The sequence below is a fragment of the Oreochromis aureus genome, linkage group 9 (genome assembly GCF_013358895.1).
Source record: "Oreochromis aureus strain Israel breed Guangdong linkage group 9, ZZ_aureus, whole genome shotgun sequence".
Lineage (NCBI taxonomy): Eukaryota > Metazoa > Chordata > Actinopteri > Cichliformes > Cichlidae > Oreochromis > Oreochromis aureus.
Window position 1 is genome coordinate 10,942,272 of NC_052950.1, and position 18,701 is coordinate 10,960,972.

General features: G+C 40.9%; 1 protein-coding gene and 1 long non-coding RNA gene across 2 annotated transcripts; one reads left to right on the plus strand and one right to left on the minus strand.

Annotated features, from left to right (window-relative positions):
- Positions 1-785: 785 nt before the first annotated feature.
- On the plus strand, positions 786-9,426 carry LOC120442013. The gene is made up of 3 exons (XR_005614460.1): positions 786-855; positions 2,071-2,176; positions 7,491-9,426. It is a non-coding gene; the product is annotated as an uncharacterized LOC120442013 (long non-coding RNA).
- Positions 9,427-11,107: 1,681 nt separating this feature from the next.
- On the minus strand, positions 11,108-18,199 carry LOC120441986 (zinc finger protein 883-like). The gene is made up of 4 exons (XM_039617673.1): positions 18,182-18,199; positions 13,521-14,117; positions 12,834-13,169; positions 11,108-11,994 (listed from the first exon to the last, which is right to left on the minus strand). Exons 1-4 carry the CDS (start codon positions 18,197-18,199, stop codon positions 11,314-11,316), a joined length of 1,632 nt encoding a protein of 543 aa, XP_039473607.1. The 3' UTR covers positions 11,108-11,313.
- Between the last annotated feature and the right edge of the window lie 502 nt (positions 18,200-18,701).

The following is an 18,701-nucleotide window of genomic DNA, read 5'->3' on the forward strand; positions in this document are numbered from 1 at the left end:
CTTATGCATAAGTTCAGTAAGGAAGATCTGTAGTCATTCATCTGCCTGCTTTCCTGGGTGTTTGGCTGCTGCTACTGTAATCCAATCACCTTCTTGTCCATCTTATTTTAGCAAACCAACCTCCACTCTGTGTGGTTTAAATATGTGTCTCCATTAGTACAGCACACACATCCTATTGCACTTATTTTCTAAGGTAACTAATCAGAATTTAGATGTAGGAGTCTTTAACCTTAAGAACTTTAATCAATACAAGTAGCAAAGAGTGAGTCTCTGTGTGGACTTATCAGGTATTTGAACTCAAGACACCACGCACCCAAAGCAGGAACTATAGATCAAGTCATGGAAAACACCCACAGACTCCTTTTAACAGTGTCACATGTCAGTGCAACAGGGACGAATGTCAGGCTCAAATGTCAACATAGTATACTCAAATAAAAGAAAAGAAAAAAGAAATGTATCAATTAAGTTCAGTAAGCATAGTGTTGTGTTTGGAGTTGTTTGGGTTACTGTCCTGGAGCTGTATGTGAGGCACACAGGGAACACCGGTCAATTGTAGCTAGAGTTGTAACAAAGATTAAATTATTTATGATGGGGTTTGCTATACACTGGCAGAAAACTGCAGAGTAAACGGTGAAAACCATGAACCCAAATCACGAGATCCTTGAATTCCATCTTTTTTATCAACAGAAACTCCAACAAGTCCGTGGCCAAATTATGACTTTCAGGACACGAACAGTCCAGTCCAGCAGGTGGCGGTAATGCACCCCGCCAATACACCCAAAAGAAGAAGAAGAAGAAGCCGCGTCCCGCTTTATGGCCTTTTTCTCTCAATTTAATTTAGGGTCTGATTTAAAGGTAAGCACCGAGCTAACTGTAATCTGAGTTTAGTTAATCTTGAGTTTAGCTCCTAAATGAGGTTTTCTGTTGCTCTCCTCGGTGTCTGTTCTTAAGTTTTTGTGAAACCATTGGAAAAAAAGGTCTGACTACATCGACTCAAGCTGCTTTAAAGTAATTGACAGAAAGATATCAGCAAAAGCTAATGAAACACAGAGAAGAAAAGAATGTTATTATTAGAAGAAAGCTACTAAATGAGCTAATTGTAATCAGAGTTTCTGTTATTTTATTAGTCTGTTACTAAGCGCTAATTAGCAGTTCTGTGTTGCACCTGCACAGTGGTAGCTAGCTTGCTAGCCAAGCTAGCTAGCGCCACCCTTCATCCATATAAGCTAAATCCAGAAACCAACATGGTGGTGGCAGAATTGCTACAATCTGAAGCATTTATGAGAAATGTAACAATACATTTATTCCAGGCTAAAACAGAGCTTCAGTCGCCTTTGTCTTATCGACTGATCGGCACAAAATTGTGTGGATTGGGGTTATATGGCTCAGATTGGTAGGAAGGTGGGCAGGGGTGGGGTGCAGGGCGACAGTGTTTGTCAAGAGTCCGAATGGCCCTGGGGAAGAAGCTGTTTATGAGTCTGGAGCTGTGGGACCTGGTTTACCAGAGGTGGATGGGTTGCAAGGGGTCAGTGCAGAATTCCAGCTTTCATTCACTGGATTTGTTTCTAATACTTAGAAGACGGAAATACGATGAGTGAAAATAAGTGTCTGAGGCCATAAACTCACAAAGAAAGTATTTACAGAGGTCAAATCAGAAAGCTGTTTGCATCTAACAGGAAAATGAGTAGGGAAGAGATTAAAGTGGGATTCAGAAGGTGAGAAACTCTAAAATCAGCTGTAGTGGCTCAGTGTGGGGAAAAGAATCACAACTTACCATAATTTCTTTTGAGAGCTCCAGTAGACTTTCTTACTGTACAGGCTGTGATCAGCTGACCTGCTGATCTTTGTGGATGTACAAGACTGAATTGAACTTTAAATTACTCTCTGGTACACTTGATGTAACCTAACTCTGACATGAGCACCACAGTCACTGTGCACCAGTCACACACTGTTCAGTTCTTTTAATCCATGACAGTACAGCAAACTAACCTGTTTATCCTGAATGTATCCTGAACATATGAGACAGTTGAGCAGTGTGGAGCCTAACAAAGATCTGTTTTTGTGTCCTAGCTGATCAGCAGCAGGAGAAGAAACTGATGGAGCAGCAGAGGAATATTTTCATCCATTCGGAATCAGCTCAGCCACTACAGGGGAAACAATGAGCTCAACACAGAAGGTGAGAAAAAATATCACTGTTTCACCAAAGAATTTTATTTTAATTATTTTATATATTTAGGTGTAGGTTTGTGTTTATGTGTGTGTGTGTGTGTGTGTGTGTGTGCGTGTGTGCGCCTGCACTCATTAGTACCTGATTCAGTGGTTTATAAGGAAGAAAATCATTGGTGGGATTTGTGGTGAGTTTGTGTGAGAGATAGTGAAGCAGTGTGCAACATAATGACACATGGAGCCAGTGAGGACCTTCTGGCTGTTCATAAATAAACATCAAATAGAATAACTTTACATATGTTATGTTGATATTTTACTAGTTTAAAAGCAATTCTCTCAAGTCCAAAATGTAAATATAAGTTATATCATATAAAATGAACCTGACCATTGGTAAATTATATAACCACACAGGGATCGGGCTTCAGGTTTTGGTAGCCCAAAATAAAGTTAAGTAGAATAAAAAAGAGAACAAGTTTTTGATTGATGTTTTGTTTCCCTTTAATGAAAAAATTGTTAAAGCACAAATTACAACAGTTGTAAAAAAATTACAATCAACTCAAATACTTGGTTCTAATTGAACAGAAATTTCTATGAACTTGTAAGAACTGTGTAGAACATGAATCAGTCTGTCAGATCCTGAATCTAAAATTTCCACTGATTTTTCTGAAATTTCCATTTTTGCGGAAAATGTGGTTTTTTACCTCAGGGCCTTATAAGCCTATGTCAGTGCGCCCCAGGGTGGCTGTGGCTACAATGTAGCTTGCCATCACCAGTGTGTGAATGTGTGTGTGAATGGGTGGATGACTGAATGTGTAAAGCGCTTTGGGGTCCTTAGGGACTAGTAAAGTGCTATACAAATACAGGCCATTTACCGTAATGTTTATTTTCGTTTTTCCTGCAGTATATAAAAATTGGTGTATCTCAAAAATAAAACTATGAAGACACTCAAAATAAATTTCCTGTTGTTGGAAACTATTTTGTGCAACTTTTTTGTATTTACTGTTTTGAGGGATAAACCTCTTAAATTTCTCTAACTAGAAATATATGGGGAAAAAAAACAAAAACGATTTTCAATTTTTTTGTACTTTATTGCACTTTTTTGCAATTTATGTAGTTACTATGGACTTAATGCATACATATTATTAAAATTTGGGCTATAACGGTTGTATTGATGTATAGCAACTTGAAATGCTCCCAAAAATGGCACTACAGCATGTAAAAATATAAAGATAAGCTCTGGCGGACTTGGTTCTATGGTAGGTCTTAAAGGGTTAAATGATCTAGTGGTTATTGGTGGCACTGCACTTAATTAGTTTAGTCTTATTTGGCAAATAGAACTTTCTCTGTCAGCTTCTCGGTTCCAAATCATCTTCTGCTTCTCTGTCATGTGGCGTCGTACAAGGCTCAATCTTAGGGCTACTGCTCTTTTCAATTTGGTTAATGCCTTTGGGTTTCAGCCTTAGAAGGCATGGGATCTCTTTTCATTGTTCATTGTTCCGCTGATGACTGACAAATTTATTTGCCACTAAAGCAGAAGGATGGCATCTCCATAAAACCTCTCTTGAAATGTCTAGATGACATTAAAGCTTGGTTGGCTTTGTTACGACCCGGCTCATAGCCGCAACATAAAAGAAGATGGATACCAGATTGTGGGATGAGAAGAGGCTTTATCTTAAAATGGACAACCAGGCTGGCTAAACAAAATGGCTGGTGCCACTAAGGCAAACACAACAAAAGAGATGGACAAAATGGTGAACGGAGAACTAAACTATACTGGGAATAATCAACAAGACGAGACAGAGGTAAAACTGAACACACTCACATGAGACGCAGACCTTCACAATAAAACAGGAAACGAGAACAAATCCTTAAACATAACATAAAACAAAACACTGACAACATTAAATCATAACATTTCCCCCCACCCAAAAATCAAACATTTAACCCCAAATGAAAATGTTTGATTCATGACCTAGAGAGCCATGAATGCTGTAGTCCTGGAGGACCAGCGCACAAGGCACTGGCCGCTATTCTGCAGGCAGACGGAATGCTGAAGCGGTCCTCCGGACCCTCCAGCGAAGACGGACGAAGGCTGGACAGGCCCCTCGGACCCTCCAGCGGAGACGGACGAAGGCTGGACAGGCCCCTCGGACCCTCCAGCGAAGACGAATGTTGGCTGGACAGGCCCCTTGGACCCCTCCAGCGGAGACGAATGAAGGCTGGACAGGCCCCTCAGACCCTCCAGCTGAAACAGAATGCTGAAGCGGTCCTCCGGACCCTCCAGCGAAGACGAATGATGGCTGGACAGGCCCCTTGGACCCTCCAGTGGAGACGGAAGGCTGAAGCGGTCCCTCGGACCCTCCAGCGAAGACGGAATGCTGAAGCGGTCCCTCGGACCCTCCAGCGAAGACAGACGAAGGCTGAACAGGCCCCTCGGACCCTCCAGCGAAGACGAATGTTGGCTGGACAGGCCCCTTGGACCCTCCAGCGGAGACGAATGAAGGCTGAAGCGGTCCCTCGGACCCTCCAGCGGAGACGGACGAAGGCTGGACAGGCCCCTCGGACCCTCCAGCGAAGACGAATGTTGGCTGGACAGGCCCCTTGGACCCTCCAGCGGAGACGAATGAATGCTGGACAGGCCCCTTGGACCCTCCAGCGAGGGAGACGAATGCTGAAGCGGTCCCTCGGGACCCTCCAGCGAAGGCAGACGAATGCTGAAGCGGTCCCTCGGACCCTCCAGCGACGACAGAATGCTGAAGCGGTCCCTTGGACCCTCCAGCGGAGACGGAATGCTGAAGCGGTCCCTCGGACCCTCCAGCGAAGACAGATGGATCCCGGACGAGCCCCCAATTCTGTTACGACCCGGCTCATAGCCGCAACATAAAAGAAGATGGATACCAGATTGTGGGATGAGAAGAGGCTTTATCTTAAAATGGACAACCAGGCTGGCTAAACAAAATGGCTGGTGCCACTAAGGCAAACACAACAAAAGAGATGGACAAAATGGTGAACGGAGAACTAAACTATATTGGGAATAATCAACAAGACGAGACAGAGGTAAAACTGAACACACTCACATGAGACGCAGACCTTCACAATAAAACAGGAAACGAGAACAAATCCTTAAACATAACATAAAACAAAACACTGACAACATTAAATCATAACAGCTTTAAACTTCTTAAATTTTAATGAAAAGAAAACAGAGGTGTTGGCGTTTGGACCTAGTGGTCCTTGTGAGTCCTCCTCTGTTGATTTGGGACCCCTGGATGTTTATGTTAAACCTGTTATTACTGACCTTGGTTTTAAGTTGGACAGCCAAGTTAGAGCAGTGGTGAAGTCCTGTTTTTATAATTTAAGGTGACTGACAAGAGTGAAATCTTCTTTCTAGGCAGCACTTTGAAACAGTGATCCATGCTTTTGTTACTTTCTGTCTGGACTACTCTAACTCTATGTGGGCGTCAGTCAGGCGTTGCTCTCATGTGTGCAGCTGGTTCAAAATGCCGCTGCATGACTGCTAACAGGAACTGAGAGCATATAACCCCTGTCCTCACCTCACAGCACTGGCTGCCTATGTCTTTCAGAGTTTATTATAAAATTCTTATGTTTGTTTTTAAATGGTTTTACAATCTTGCCCCACCTTACCTCTCTGAGCTTCTACATCCCTACACACCCTGTCGGTCTCTTAGGTCAGCTCACCAGTTGCTCCTGGAAGTACCGAGATCCAGGAGGAAGCTCAAAGGGGACAGGGCCTTTTCTATCGTGGCTTCTAAATTATGGAATAACTTGCTTTGCGTTGCACATTAGAGAGGTCCACTTTTGAACACACGTCTTAAAACCCATTTTTATTCTTTGGCTTCTGGCCTCAGTGAGACTTAGTTTCTCTTGTAATTAAATTAGTTATTAACTAACTAATTAATCATTTTACTTTTTATCTTTTATTTGGATTTTATTTTTATCTTATGTAATCTTATTATTTAGTTCCAATGTACAGCACTTTGCGTCAGCTGTGGTTGTTTTAAACTGCTTTATAAATAAAGATGATGAAATGATAAATTTTCCTTTTGGATAAAGCATATAGTTAGAGCTGGACCAGGTGACCCTGAATCCTCCCTTAGTTATGCTGCAGTAAGCTTCTTCTCATGTCACTTTTCCGGCTATGTGTTTATATGCCACTCTGCATCTGATTATTAGTTATTATTAATCTCTGGCTGTCTTCGACAGCGTGGCGCTCCCTTCCCAAGCCTGGTTCTGCTGGAGAACTAAACAATGACTTTTGGCTGCTGCATTTTTTGTGTGTATTAATTTCTGTTTCAACATGACATGCCCCAAATTCAGGCCCTGCACATCTTGCCAGACTCCCAATCAGGCAAGCAGAGGAACCTGTTGTCTCTGCTACGAAAGTCTGTCCACCAAAAAAAAGCTAAAAGAAAAAGTAGAATCATTGGATAGCCAGTGGGGGCAAGTTGTCCTGAAAAACAGAAATGTTGGCCGGATAATTGATTCTGCCCGTATTGCAGAAAGTAAAAATTCTTTTGCTTCATATATTAGCTTTAAGTTGTTATAATTTGTTGCTGGCACATTAACACAGCTCATCATATGTGGTTTTGACAATCTGCAATAGTATTTTATCTAAATTTTGCTAAACATAAACAATTACTTGAGCTCTAATACATCAGGGGTGGCTATATGTATTCATATGAGTAGGAATGTGTTTGAATGCTTAAATAGAAACACTTAAGAAGCTTGTGTGAATAGGTGGGAATGTGGCATGTTGTATAAAGCACTTTGAGTGCTCCGGGAGAGTAGAAAAACGCTATATAAGAGTCATTCCATTTACCATTTAGCAACAGGCTGTGTTTAACCAATTTGTGCCAACTATGTTTTATTAACTTCAGGTGCAGAAACTTGAGCCTATAGGCTACAAGCCCATTTTATTTATTGGCAAAAAAACAAGGTTTCAGATAGGTAATAACATCTGCTATCCACCTATCTGGAGCACACTTCTGCTACAAGAAATTTCTTCGTAGTAGATGAAGAGAAGGGCTTATGAATTTATAATTTATCTTTGACTAAGGGTAAGAGTGAAGTCTGTTGTATATTTAAGTTCAGGTAATCTAATTAATATAGCAACATTTCACAGCACGTTGTCTCAACTTTCTTTCAGAATCAGAATACTTTATTAATCCCTAAGGAAATTATGTAATTATATTGTAAGGTAATTAAATAACTACTGGAGGATATATCAAAGTGTAGTTCCTGTTAAATATAAGGAGTTTTTTTTGTCAGAGATTTTCATGAAAGTAAATATGTTTTACTTTTAGTGATCTTTTTGGACACCCCCACAGAAGAGCAGCATGTGCAGTCCAAGAATGTCACCAAGGAGCAATGTGACGACAAACAAAGCCACGTCAAAGAACACCCTGATCAACAAGCAAGCAGAGAGCCTCACCAAGGAGCATCAAGCTTCTAGGCTCCTGGAGGGGCATCCAAAGAGCCTGTCAGATGAGCAGACAGAGACTGTTTTTGTTTTCAATCTTGTTTCTTTATCTGGCAAAATACTCCAGCTTGAGTATTTTTATTTACATGTTAAGTATGATTTTAATAGTATGTACCATTGAATCCAGTACCATTTCATCACAGCATTAATATTTTGAATGTGGTAGTAGTACTTCTGCATTTACTTTATATTTCTAAGCCAGACATGTCAAACCTTTTGCCCAGGGGACACAAATGGCTCACTAGAGTTTCCAGTCTTGCTAACTGAATGTTCTGGAAAGTGTGGACATTTCAGTGAAGTCATGAGTTGAAATGAATTGGTGATGCAATGCTAGTACTGACACACCACAGTTAAATTAAAAGTCTTCGATGCTTGCATCTATATTTTTGGTTCCCGCTATTTAAAATAGATTTCCTTCTCGGTATTGTCCTAATTCGGTAGCCAACTTCTAAAACTACCAGGAGAGACTCTGCTGATATATTTGACAGCTGTCACATACTTCGGAAGAAGGCACACTACGTGGAAGCAACTCGTTTTGTGTACGAGTCAATGTTAACTAACGGTAACGATATGGTCACAGACGGTTATCTGGACGGTGATAGCGCTGAGGGGTCGAGATGACAGAAAAGCTGGAACAGATTCTGTCACAGCTGACACAGCCTGACATTGACATCATTCAGCAGGTAATGCCACAAATAATTTTATTAAAGTTAACGTTAGCATTGCTTTGCCCGGCTATAAAGGAACTTTCTGACATGGCTGCTGGAGATAAGCTAGCTGATGTTTGTTAAGTTTTGGTTAGCTAACTGTAATACCACTGGTACTGATATTTAAGACACTGGGTTCTCATATTAGCCATTTACTGCCTGAATAGTTGGTACCTCAAATAAAAACCAGGCTTCGGTTCAGAGTCAAACATTTAGTAAACAATTAAACAAATAAAAGTAAACTGCAATAAATTACAGGTAGTAATAAAATACTCTACTAACTCTTTTACGCTACGTCCACACCTACACAGGTATTTATGAAAACGCAGCTGTTTCTATGTGTTTAGGCCTTTCGTCCACATATAAACAGCGTTTCGAATCACTGAAAATTGAGATTTGGAGATAAAACTCAGTTTTTGTGTTTAGGTGTGGACGAGGAATACAGAGTTCGTCACGCAGTGTCAAAGGTGTCTTAAAAGTGCCTTTGGGAGTTTTTCTAAAAGCAGATTTAGGAAGCACTAATAGGCTGATTGATAAGGAACCTGTTGAGAAATTTTTTTTTTTTGTTTTTGATGCAAGTTACCCAAAGTCATGCGCCCAGGTTCGGGAATTCCTTCACACTAACATCTATCCCAGGAATAGATGAATCCCAGGACATGAACCAAATATGATCAAATGAATGAGGGCTGATTTAGCTGTGATGGAAGCGTAAAATGTTGCTCACGAAGGTGTATGAAATGATCTGAGAGGGAGATTCCCTCTTGCCACTTTACCAAAGTGTTGATGTATGTTAAGCACTGAAAAATCATCAATTCATCAGTTTTTTAAAGTTAAAAGTTTTTACATGTAATTTGTTCTAAAAATAGAGCTGACTTTACATAGCATGTCTTCATGTGTGCTAACATGTACGTGTGCTGTAACCAAAGACTGATTTGAAATAATGGATATAATATAATGAATGATATACTTTTTTGTTAATTGCATTTTACTTTCATTGATATATTTTTTATGAATTTTGGTGTCTATGTTGTGTGTCATATGGCAATAAAAAGATTTTTTGAGACAATCTGCTTTGAATCTAGTTTTTTTTATGATAAGTAGAAATCTTATGTTACGGTTGACGTGGAGGACTCACACGCAGGAATCCGAGGTTAGAAGCTCACAAGGAATTTATTTACACGCTTCACCGGGTGTATACACAAAAGGTGCAGAGATAGTGCTATGTACAAAAGTGGGGGGACAGGGCTCCAGGGAAATCCAGGGAAAAAGGCACTTGCTCCTCTTCAAACAATCCACGCACACGGTCAGGCGCTCTCTCTCTGACACTCACCACACAGGATACAGGTAAACAGTCCAGGGATGCGAGTCAGCAAAGAACAGCAGTCACTCCCTGGCTTAAATGCTGGCCACACTAATGAGGCTCAGGTGTTTCTTCCTCCAAGGGGCGTGGGCTGAGGGCGTGAACCCGCAATGAGTTCCGCCTCAGCGAGAAAAAGAGAACGAGAGAGAGAGAGAGAGGAAGGCAGAAACAGCTGATCAGCGCCCTGCTGATCCTCCTGGCTGTGACATCTTAACCCAAACGTTAATTGTAATATAACCCTTGTGATGGGTTCGAGTTTCGACCCAATTTTTGGTAACCTCAGCTTTAAACATTGGTCAATTTAACCCAATTTTTGGATAGTTATCGTAACCCAGTGTGCTGGGTCAAACCAGTAACCAAACCCTGTTAAGTTGAAACAACCCACCATTGGCTCGGTCCATATTTGGCCCAGCGTTTGGTTACAAATTAGGTCATTTTTAACCCAGCATTTTTTTGGGTGGCATATTTGAACTGGGACGCTCTCAACCAGTTGTGTGTGCAGTAATTTAAAGACTTTTTTTAAATTACTTTTCATGTTTTTTGGCTGAAATTGTGCCTAAACAGGATCGGATTATAATAGTTGGTGATTTTAATATTCATGTCTGTTGCCCTGATGGACTGCTTGCTCAGGAGTTTTTAAATCTTATTCAGTCTTTTTACCTTTACAGTCCGTTGAAGGCCCTACACATCAGCAGGAGCACACTCATGACCTGGTGTTATCATATGGTTGTAATTGACATTTCTCTTGTGCATGAGTTTAAAGCTCGAGCTCCACCCCGCCACTGCTCTCTTCTCCTCCACTTTTATAAAGAAAATCTTTACTGACCCTGACATTACTTATTGGGTCCACCCCAGATGAGCTGCTTTTGTAGTTCCAGGAAACCTGTACTCACACCCTAAACACTGTGAACACATTAAAAACCAGGCGCCCAAAACGTATTCCTCAGCCCTGGTTAAATGAATCCACCCGAGCAGTCAGGCGTCAGTGTAGGAGAGCAGAGCGAAAGTGGAAGAAAGACAATTTGCAGGTTTCTTTTGAAATGTTAAAAAAATGTTGGAAATTTGATCAGAATACAGTGAAAATGAGAGAAACAGATTTTTCTCAGATCATTGTGTTAAATTGTCATAATCCCCGTGTTCTCTTTAAGGCTATCAGCTCTACTCTAAACAACCCTGAAAGCCTCTGCTGACACATGTAATCAGTTCCTTTCTTTCTTTGTAAACAAGGTCGAGTCTATCAGGTCAGCAATAGTACTTCCTACATGTGACCCATCGGTGTTTATTCCATGACTGTAAACATGTTTCCATTTGTCACTTCAGTCTTTACTCTGAAATACAGGAAATGACATCATGGCTCAAAATCTTTGTCGTTAAACCAATTCTTTATTTAACATTTTTTTACTTTATTTAAGAACTTTAATAAAATACATTCAATAAAAACTTGAACAACAGGAAACTGATTTTTCATCCAACCACTGAAAAAAAAAGGTAACCACTGAACACAAACACTATAGAAGAACAATTTATAAAGATTAAAATGGAACTACAGGAACATTTTGATTCATAGCCTCATTAGAACTTTAAGGAGAGCCGATCTGAACTCTGTGGAGCCTGATCTCCAGGGTTTTAAGTTGGACTCTGAAACCAGAAGAGGATGTTTCTCTCTCTTCAGATTCGCTGTCATCCTGTGATGGGAACGATTTCAGCCCTGCGTGATCGCGCTGATGTTTGCACAGAGCAGATAATGAAGTGAATGTTTTGGCACATTGGTAACAGTGAAACAGTTTATTAGTAACGTGGGATCGTTTGTGTGCGGAGTATGAACTGAGATTACTGAAGCTCTTGTCACACTGCTCACAGCTGTAGTTTCCTTCCATGTGTGTACGTTCATGCTCGTTACGGTGACCTGAATGTGAGAAGCTTTTGTCACAGTGTCTGCACTTGTAAGGTTTCTCTCCTGTGTGGACTCGTTTGTGTCTTTTAAGGTCACTTGCAGTGGTGAAGGATGACCCACACTGATCACAGAGGTGCTTTTTGAGCCCACTGTGAAAGAGTTCATGTCGTTTTAATTTACTTGATGTGGGGAAGCTTCTCCCACATTCTTTGCAGTATTTCAGTTTGTCTCCAGTGTGTTTACGTTGATGTATTTTTAGGCCGGCTTGCTGACTGAAAGTTTTTCCACAGATGTCACAACGAAAGTCTTTCCCACCACCACAGCGATGACAGGGTTGAGAAGTGGATCCATCTGTGTCGCTCTGCTTCTAAACAAAGACACAAAGACAGTGTAAGTCAGTCCTTCAACACTTTTATCCTGAACATCGCCTGAAATAAAGAGCATCTCTGCAGACGTCCAATTACATTTTACTGTTTCGATTAACACACTCAGTTTACTGGGCTACAATAACTACAATACTACCACCATAATACTACAGTAATACTTATTTAATATTACAGTAACATCTGACTTACACTTAAGTACGACCATGCTACTGTTTTTAGGGTACCCATGCTAAACTACTGTAACACTGCAATAATACTAATTTAACACTGCATTAATAACACTGTAATTGTGCAGTTATAACACTCAGCTGAAAAACACTACTACCCCCAATGACACTGTAATTATAACATTAAATGGATATTTTAACACTAATGTTTAAAAGTACTAAAACTATAAGGAAGCAATGATACTACAGCTACAATACTACAATATCATTACGTAATGATACAACTTTGTTAACCATAAGAGAAGATTACTGAATGGTTTGGTTTTGTACTTATTTTATGTTTTATTTTATTCCATTTACACCTGACAGAGGAATGAGCCGCTGTAAACCAAAGGCCATTTATGCAGAAATAATAACACCATGATATACCACGAAGCTGCCTGAAGATTAAATAACAGCATCATATCAATTTTCAGCATTTTTAGTTTTTCATGATCGTGTAAACAAAAATCATAACTGAAATGAAAATCTGAATAATGGCTCAGAGCTACTCTTCGGTGCAGTAGAAGTGCTAACATGCTAACACAATTTAATGAGCAGACTTGTTCCAAACAGTCAGACTGAACTTACAAGAGAAAAATAAAAATACATACCTCACAGTAACTGCACTTGTAGAGTCTCTTTCTGGTGTGGATCTGTTGGTGTCGTCTCAGGTGACTCGGAGCTTTAAAAGTCTTGTCACACAGGTCACATTGATAAGGTCTCTCCTCAGTGTGGGTAAACATGTGGCTTTGTAACTGTGCGTCTGTTGTAAAGTATTTGCCACACTGATCACACCAGTACACATTTTCTCTGGAGTGAATGCGTAGGTGTATATTTCGGCTCCGTAGCTGGCTGAAAGTTTTTCCACAGATGTCACAACGAAAGTCTTTCCCACCACCACAGCGATGACAGGGTTGAGAAGTGGATCCATCTGTGTCGCTCTGCTTCTAAACAAAGACACAAAGACAGTGTAAGTCAGTCCTTCAACACTTTTATCCTGAACATCGCCTGAAATAAAGTGCATCTCTGCAGACGTCCAATTACATTTTACTGTTTCAATTAACACACTCAGTTTACTGGGCAACAATAACTACAATACTACCACCATAATACTACAGTAATACTTATTTAATATTACAGTAACATCTGACTTACACTTAAATGAAATGAAAATCTGAATAATGGCTCAGAGCTACTCTTCGGTGCAGTAGAAGTGCTAACATGCTAACACAATTTAATGAGCAGACTTGTTCCAAACAGTCAGACTGAACTTACAAGATAAAAATTAAAATACATACCTCACAGTAACTGCACTTGTAGAGTCTCTTTCTGGTGTGGATCTGTTGGTGTCGTCTCAGGTACTGTGGAGTTTTAAAAGTCTTCTCACACAGGTCACATTGATAAGGTCTCTCCTCAGTGTGGGTAAACATGTGGCTTTGTAACTGTGCGTCTGTTGTAAAGTATTTGCCACACTGATCACACCAGTACAAATTTTCTCTGGAGTGAATGCGTAGGTGTATATTTCGGCTCCATAGCCGGCTGAAAGTTTTTCCACAGATGTCACAGCTGTATGCCTTAATTCCAGAGTGGGTAACTAGATGACTCTGTAAGTTGCTACTATGAGTAAAAGCTTTACCACACTGATCACAGCTGTAAGCTTTTACTCCACTGTGGAGGATTTGGTGTCTTTTTAGGGCATTCTTCCAGGAAAACGACTTTCCACACAAGTCACAGCTGAACGGTCTCTCTCCAGTGTGGATGAGCTGATGTTGTTTTAGTTCAGACTTCCTCGTAAAATCCTTCCCACACTCGTCACAGGTGTTTTTTTTCTCTCTCTTTCTTCTGTGAGGTTTGTCGGCGTCCTGAGAGCGCTGACTTCTCGGTCCATGTTGGTCCTGCAGTGACAGAGATACAAACAGAGGCAGTGAGTGAAATGCAGTCATTAAACAAACTGAAGCTTCAAACTCCCCCCATTAACACTAGTTTTAAACCTGAAGGTGGAGTGTGGCACCAAACACCTTAAAGGTCTCTTATCCCCACCTACTGGTAGTAGTAACACATTACATCCAACCTGGTGTTAAAGATAATTAATCACTGTTCAAACACTCTAAAATCATGCCCATTTGTACACAAATGTTAATGCTAACACTCAGATTAGTAATTAATGTTTACCAGGTCTGTACTTTTTTATATTTTTTATATTTCCTGTTGCTGTTTTCTATTATATATTTCTATAATTGTCTAATTTATTCAATGATAATGAATCAAATGTAACAGTTACTAGCTTGGTTCAGTGAAGAATGATGTCAGAGTCTGACTGTAACCTGAGTGTTTTTTAACTTTTACTCCCTACATTAAAAAAATATATATCTGTATTTTCTACTCCTTACATTTTCAAAACAGGCTTGTAACTTCTGGTTTAAGCCATTTGAGGGGAGTTATTTCATCACTGCGGGCATCAAAGATCAAATCGATTCGAGCCTAAACAGTAACACATGAAATCCAATCCTGATCATGTACTAATCATAAGAGATTAAAGAGGCAAAACTGTGTGCCTTAGTCAGGGGTTAAAATGGGCCAGCGTTTATGTTTTTTGGCACAGCACCTGAACGACTGCAGGTGCTGATAAGTTGCAGTCGCAGTATTTCAACATCTAGCTAGCAATACAGAAGCCAAGCGAGAATAAATGGAGTAATATTTTTTATGTGGCAGGTAATTTCAAATGCAGCATTTCTATCAGCCCAACAAACATCAGCAAACACACAAACTGTTTGTGTGCAGTTTGTCTCCCGGTGTGATTTAAAGCCTGCAGTAAAATCCTCTGCAGGTTAGTGCAGGACAAGCAGGTAAGTAGGGCTGCACGATTAATCGTTAGAAAATCGCGATCTCGATTCATACTTATGTGCGATCTCATTTCCAAATGACAACGATTTAAAAAAAAAAAAGAAAAAGAAAGAAAGACGACGACGATTGTACCGCATTTTGATCCGGGACATAATCTGCATGAAAACAAGCGCTCACTCTTCCTGCTCAACAAATGACAAGGGCGGAGCCTCATACCACGTGATACAGAAGCTGTGCCGTGATGCTCAAATTGGCAGGGAAAAAACAACGGAGAACACGTCAGGGATGACGAGAAAGTGACAGGAGAAAATCCGTCCCGGTCAACCACCCAAACATCAATAACGGGAACCTTATACAGCGCTTCCCTATACACGTCGAACTCCCGCAGGCACAAAGAAATTACGGAGGCTATTACTTATCACCTGACCAAAGATATGGCTCCCATCAACACTGTGCAAAACGAGGGATTTAGGAAAATGATCAACACCCTAGACCAGGGGTCGGCAACCTGCGGCTCCGGAGCCGCATGCGGATGCGCATGCTCCACGTGGTTTGGGGAAATAAATAATTTTTTGTAAGTAATTAGCTAAAGTCTATTTTATTTATGTTAGTTCTTTTTTTAACTCGTAGTTCTAAATTGGAAGATTATTGTGATATTGAAATATAAATATAAAATTATATTGTATTAGTTTTTGATCGATCAAAATAAGCGTCACACTTGCGGAAGCCAATATACCCGCCGAAACGCCGTGCGAGACTTTCAACCCCAGGTAGGCCAATTATGGATCTTTGGATCCACATTATGTCAGCAGCTGTTCTCCAAAAACAAACACGTTCACGCCTCACAGACGACAGCTTACAGTCGTGCGTAAAGATGAAAGTGACTTGGTACAGTCCCGATCGTACAGCAGACGCTGTGCGCAGAGGTTCAGGAGCGGAAGTCCCATTGTAAACACATCACGGCAGACCCGACTATGTTTCCATGAACACGCTTTTCAGCATCTTTTTATTGACCACTTTTCACACACGGTTGCTTTACGCATACAGCCGGTGTTAAAGCTCGCAGCCCGACACACACCAACACAACAGCATAGGTGGCACAGACGTTAAGGCGGCGAGGCGTGATTGCGGGTACCGCTAAGGTGCGTCCGCCTCCGCTGCAGCGGCGCTGCAGTCCACGCCCCGCCACACATATTAACCAGGTAAAATACATACTTAGGCGGAATTTTGCAAAGTTCAAAATGTGTTAATTAGATAAATAAAATGTAATTTTCTCTGTAGCACTTCATGCATTTAAGCAACACACCTTAGTTGTTCACACAAAGCATAAAGGTAAAAAAAATATATATAGACAGTGTTATCTTCATTTGAGATGTCAAAAAGTATTTGCGGCTCCCAGAGTTTTCTTTTGCGTGGAAATCGCGTCCAAATGGCTCTTTGGGTGTTAAAGGTTGCTGACCCCTGCCCTAGACAAACGCTACACAGTGCCGTCCCGCAACTATTTTTCTATTGTTGCACTACCTGCTCTATACACACAGTGTCGAGCAACGGTGGAGACGGAATTTCAAGCAGTACAACATTTTGCTGCAACAACAAAATGTGAGGCATTTATTGTTTTTATGTTTATTTATTGTTTTTATGTTCAGTTTCAACTGTTACGAAGTTGATGTGCAGTTAATAAGTGCAATAAATATTTATATTGGAAAAGAAAATCGTGAGAGAATCGTCATCTCAATTCTAAGCAAAAAAATCGTGATTCTCATTTTATGCAAAATCGTGCAGCCCTACAGGTAAGTTTACTGTACTGTGATGGATTTAAAGTAAAGAACAGTATGTGACTGGTGCTCATGTCAGAGTTAGGTTACATCAAGTGTAGCAGAGATTAACTTAAACTTAAGCTCATGATGCTGACATTCATTCACTGAGCTCCACCCACATACCAACAGTATAGTGTCTAGTCAAAGGAGTTTGCAAAGAAAAGCGTCTGGACTTCTTTAAGTTGCTTGAAGACGTTTCACCTCTCATCCGAAGCTTCAGTTCTAAGGTCAAATGGCCGAGTCCCAGATTTAAACCCAGTGGGAGTATCCCCAAAGAGGACAAAGGACCCCTGATGATCCTCTAATCACATGAGCCAAGGTGTGAAAGCGGGTGTGATTAGAGGATCACCAGGGGTCCTTTGTCCCTCTTTGGGGATACTCCCACTGGGTTTAAATCTGGGACTCTCGCCATTTGACCTTAGAACTGAAGAAGCTTCGGATGAGAGGTGAAACGCCTTCAAGCAACTTAAAGAAGTCCAGACGCTTTTCTTTGCAAACTCCTTTGACTACGATGACCTGGATGACTGAGAACCTTCACAGACAGTATAGTGTCTAATATAAAGACAGTGTACTGTCAGTGTAGAGCAGCAGTCCCCAACCCCCGGGCCTCGGACCGGTACCGGTCCGTGAGTCGTTTGGTACCGGGCCGCGAGAGTTGAGGCTCAGGTGTGAAATGTATGTTTTTCAGGGTTTTTATCGGTTTTCAACGTTATTTTGTTATTGTTTTTATCGTTAACTCGGTTTTCCTGGGTCTTTTCACGTGTGTTATGAATAAATCTTCTTTTTTTCGGTACCGGTACTAGTTTTATTTTGTTGTATTTATCCGTGACACCTTAAAGGCCGGTCCGTGAAAATATTGTCGCGCATAAACCGGTCCGTGGCGCAAAAAAGGTTGGGGACCGCTGGTGTAGAGGATGGAAATCAGCCAGGACAACTCATGAAACATCTGCTGACATCTGGTTGAATTCACAGAGAGCAGCAGGCTAGCTGATCACAGCCTGTACATTAAAAAAATCTATTGGAGCTCTCAATAGAAATTATTGTGAGCTGTGATTCTCTTCCCCACACTGAGCCACTACAGCTGATTTTAGGGTTGAATCCTGCTGAATCCCACTTTAACCTCTTCCCTGCCCATTTTCCTCTTTAGAGGCAAAGTCAACCTCTACAATGTAGCCATTGTATTATTACATGATTATTACATTACATTAATATTGCACAAGGTTCAGTTAGTTTAGCATAAAATATATATCAGTACTTCAGCTTTTAATGGAGTATTTCTTAACACTAGTATCTGTCACCTTCTGTGTCGAACTCATTGTTTTCTCTGCAGTGGCTGAGCTGAGTCCAAGTAGCTTAAATGTTCCTCTGCTGCTCCGTCAGACTCTTCTCCTCCTGCTGATCAGCTGGGACACAAAACAGAACTTTGTTAGGCTCCACACTGCACTGAAGAGTCAAAGTGTCTCTTGTGTTCATCTGAGAACACACAGAACAAATTTTAGCTTCCTTGGGTGGGCAACTTGTTTGAAACAAACACAAAAGGTTTGAGCACTGATACCAAATTCAGCAGTATGGCACACCAGTACCAGGAGAGCAATTCCTCTTTAAAAAATGCCCTGGCCAAGAACAAAAACAAAACAATCAATGGAGCTGCATAAACGAGTACAGTGTTTCCCAACCACTGTGCCGCGGCACATACGTGTGCCGTGAGAAATGATCAGGTGTGCGTTGGAAGATTATCCTATCTGAGTGGGTGTAGAAATCTGAGCCATGATCTGAGTAACCCTCATCACTCAGTCACACTCCGATTCTATACTTGTA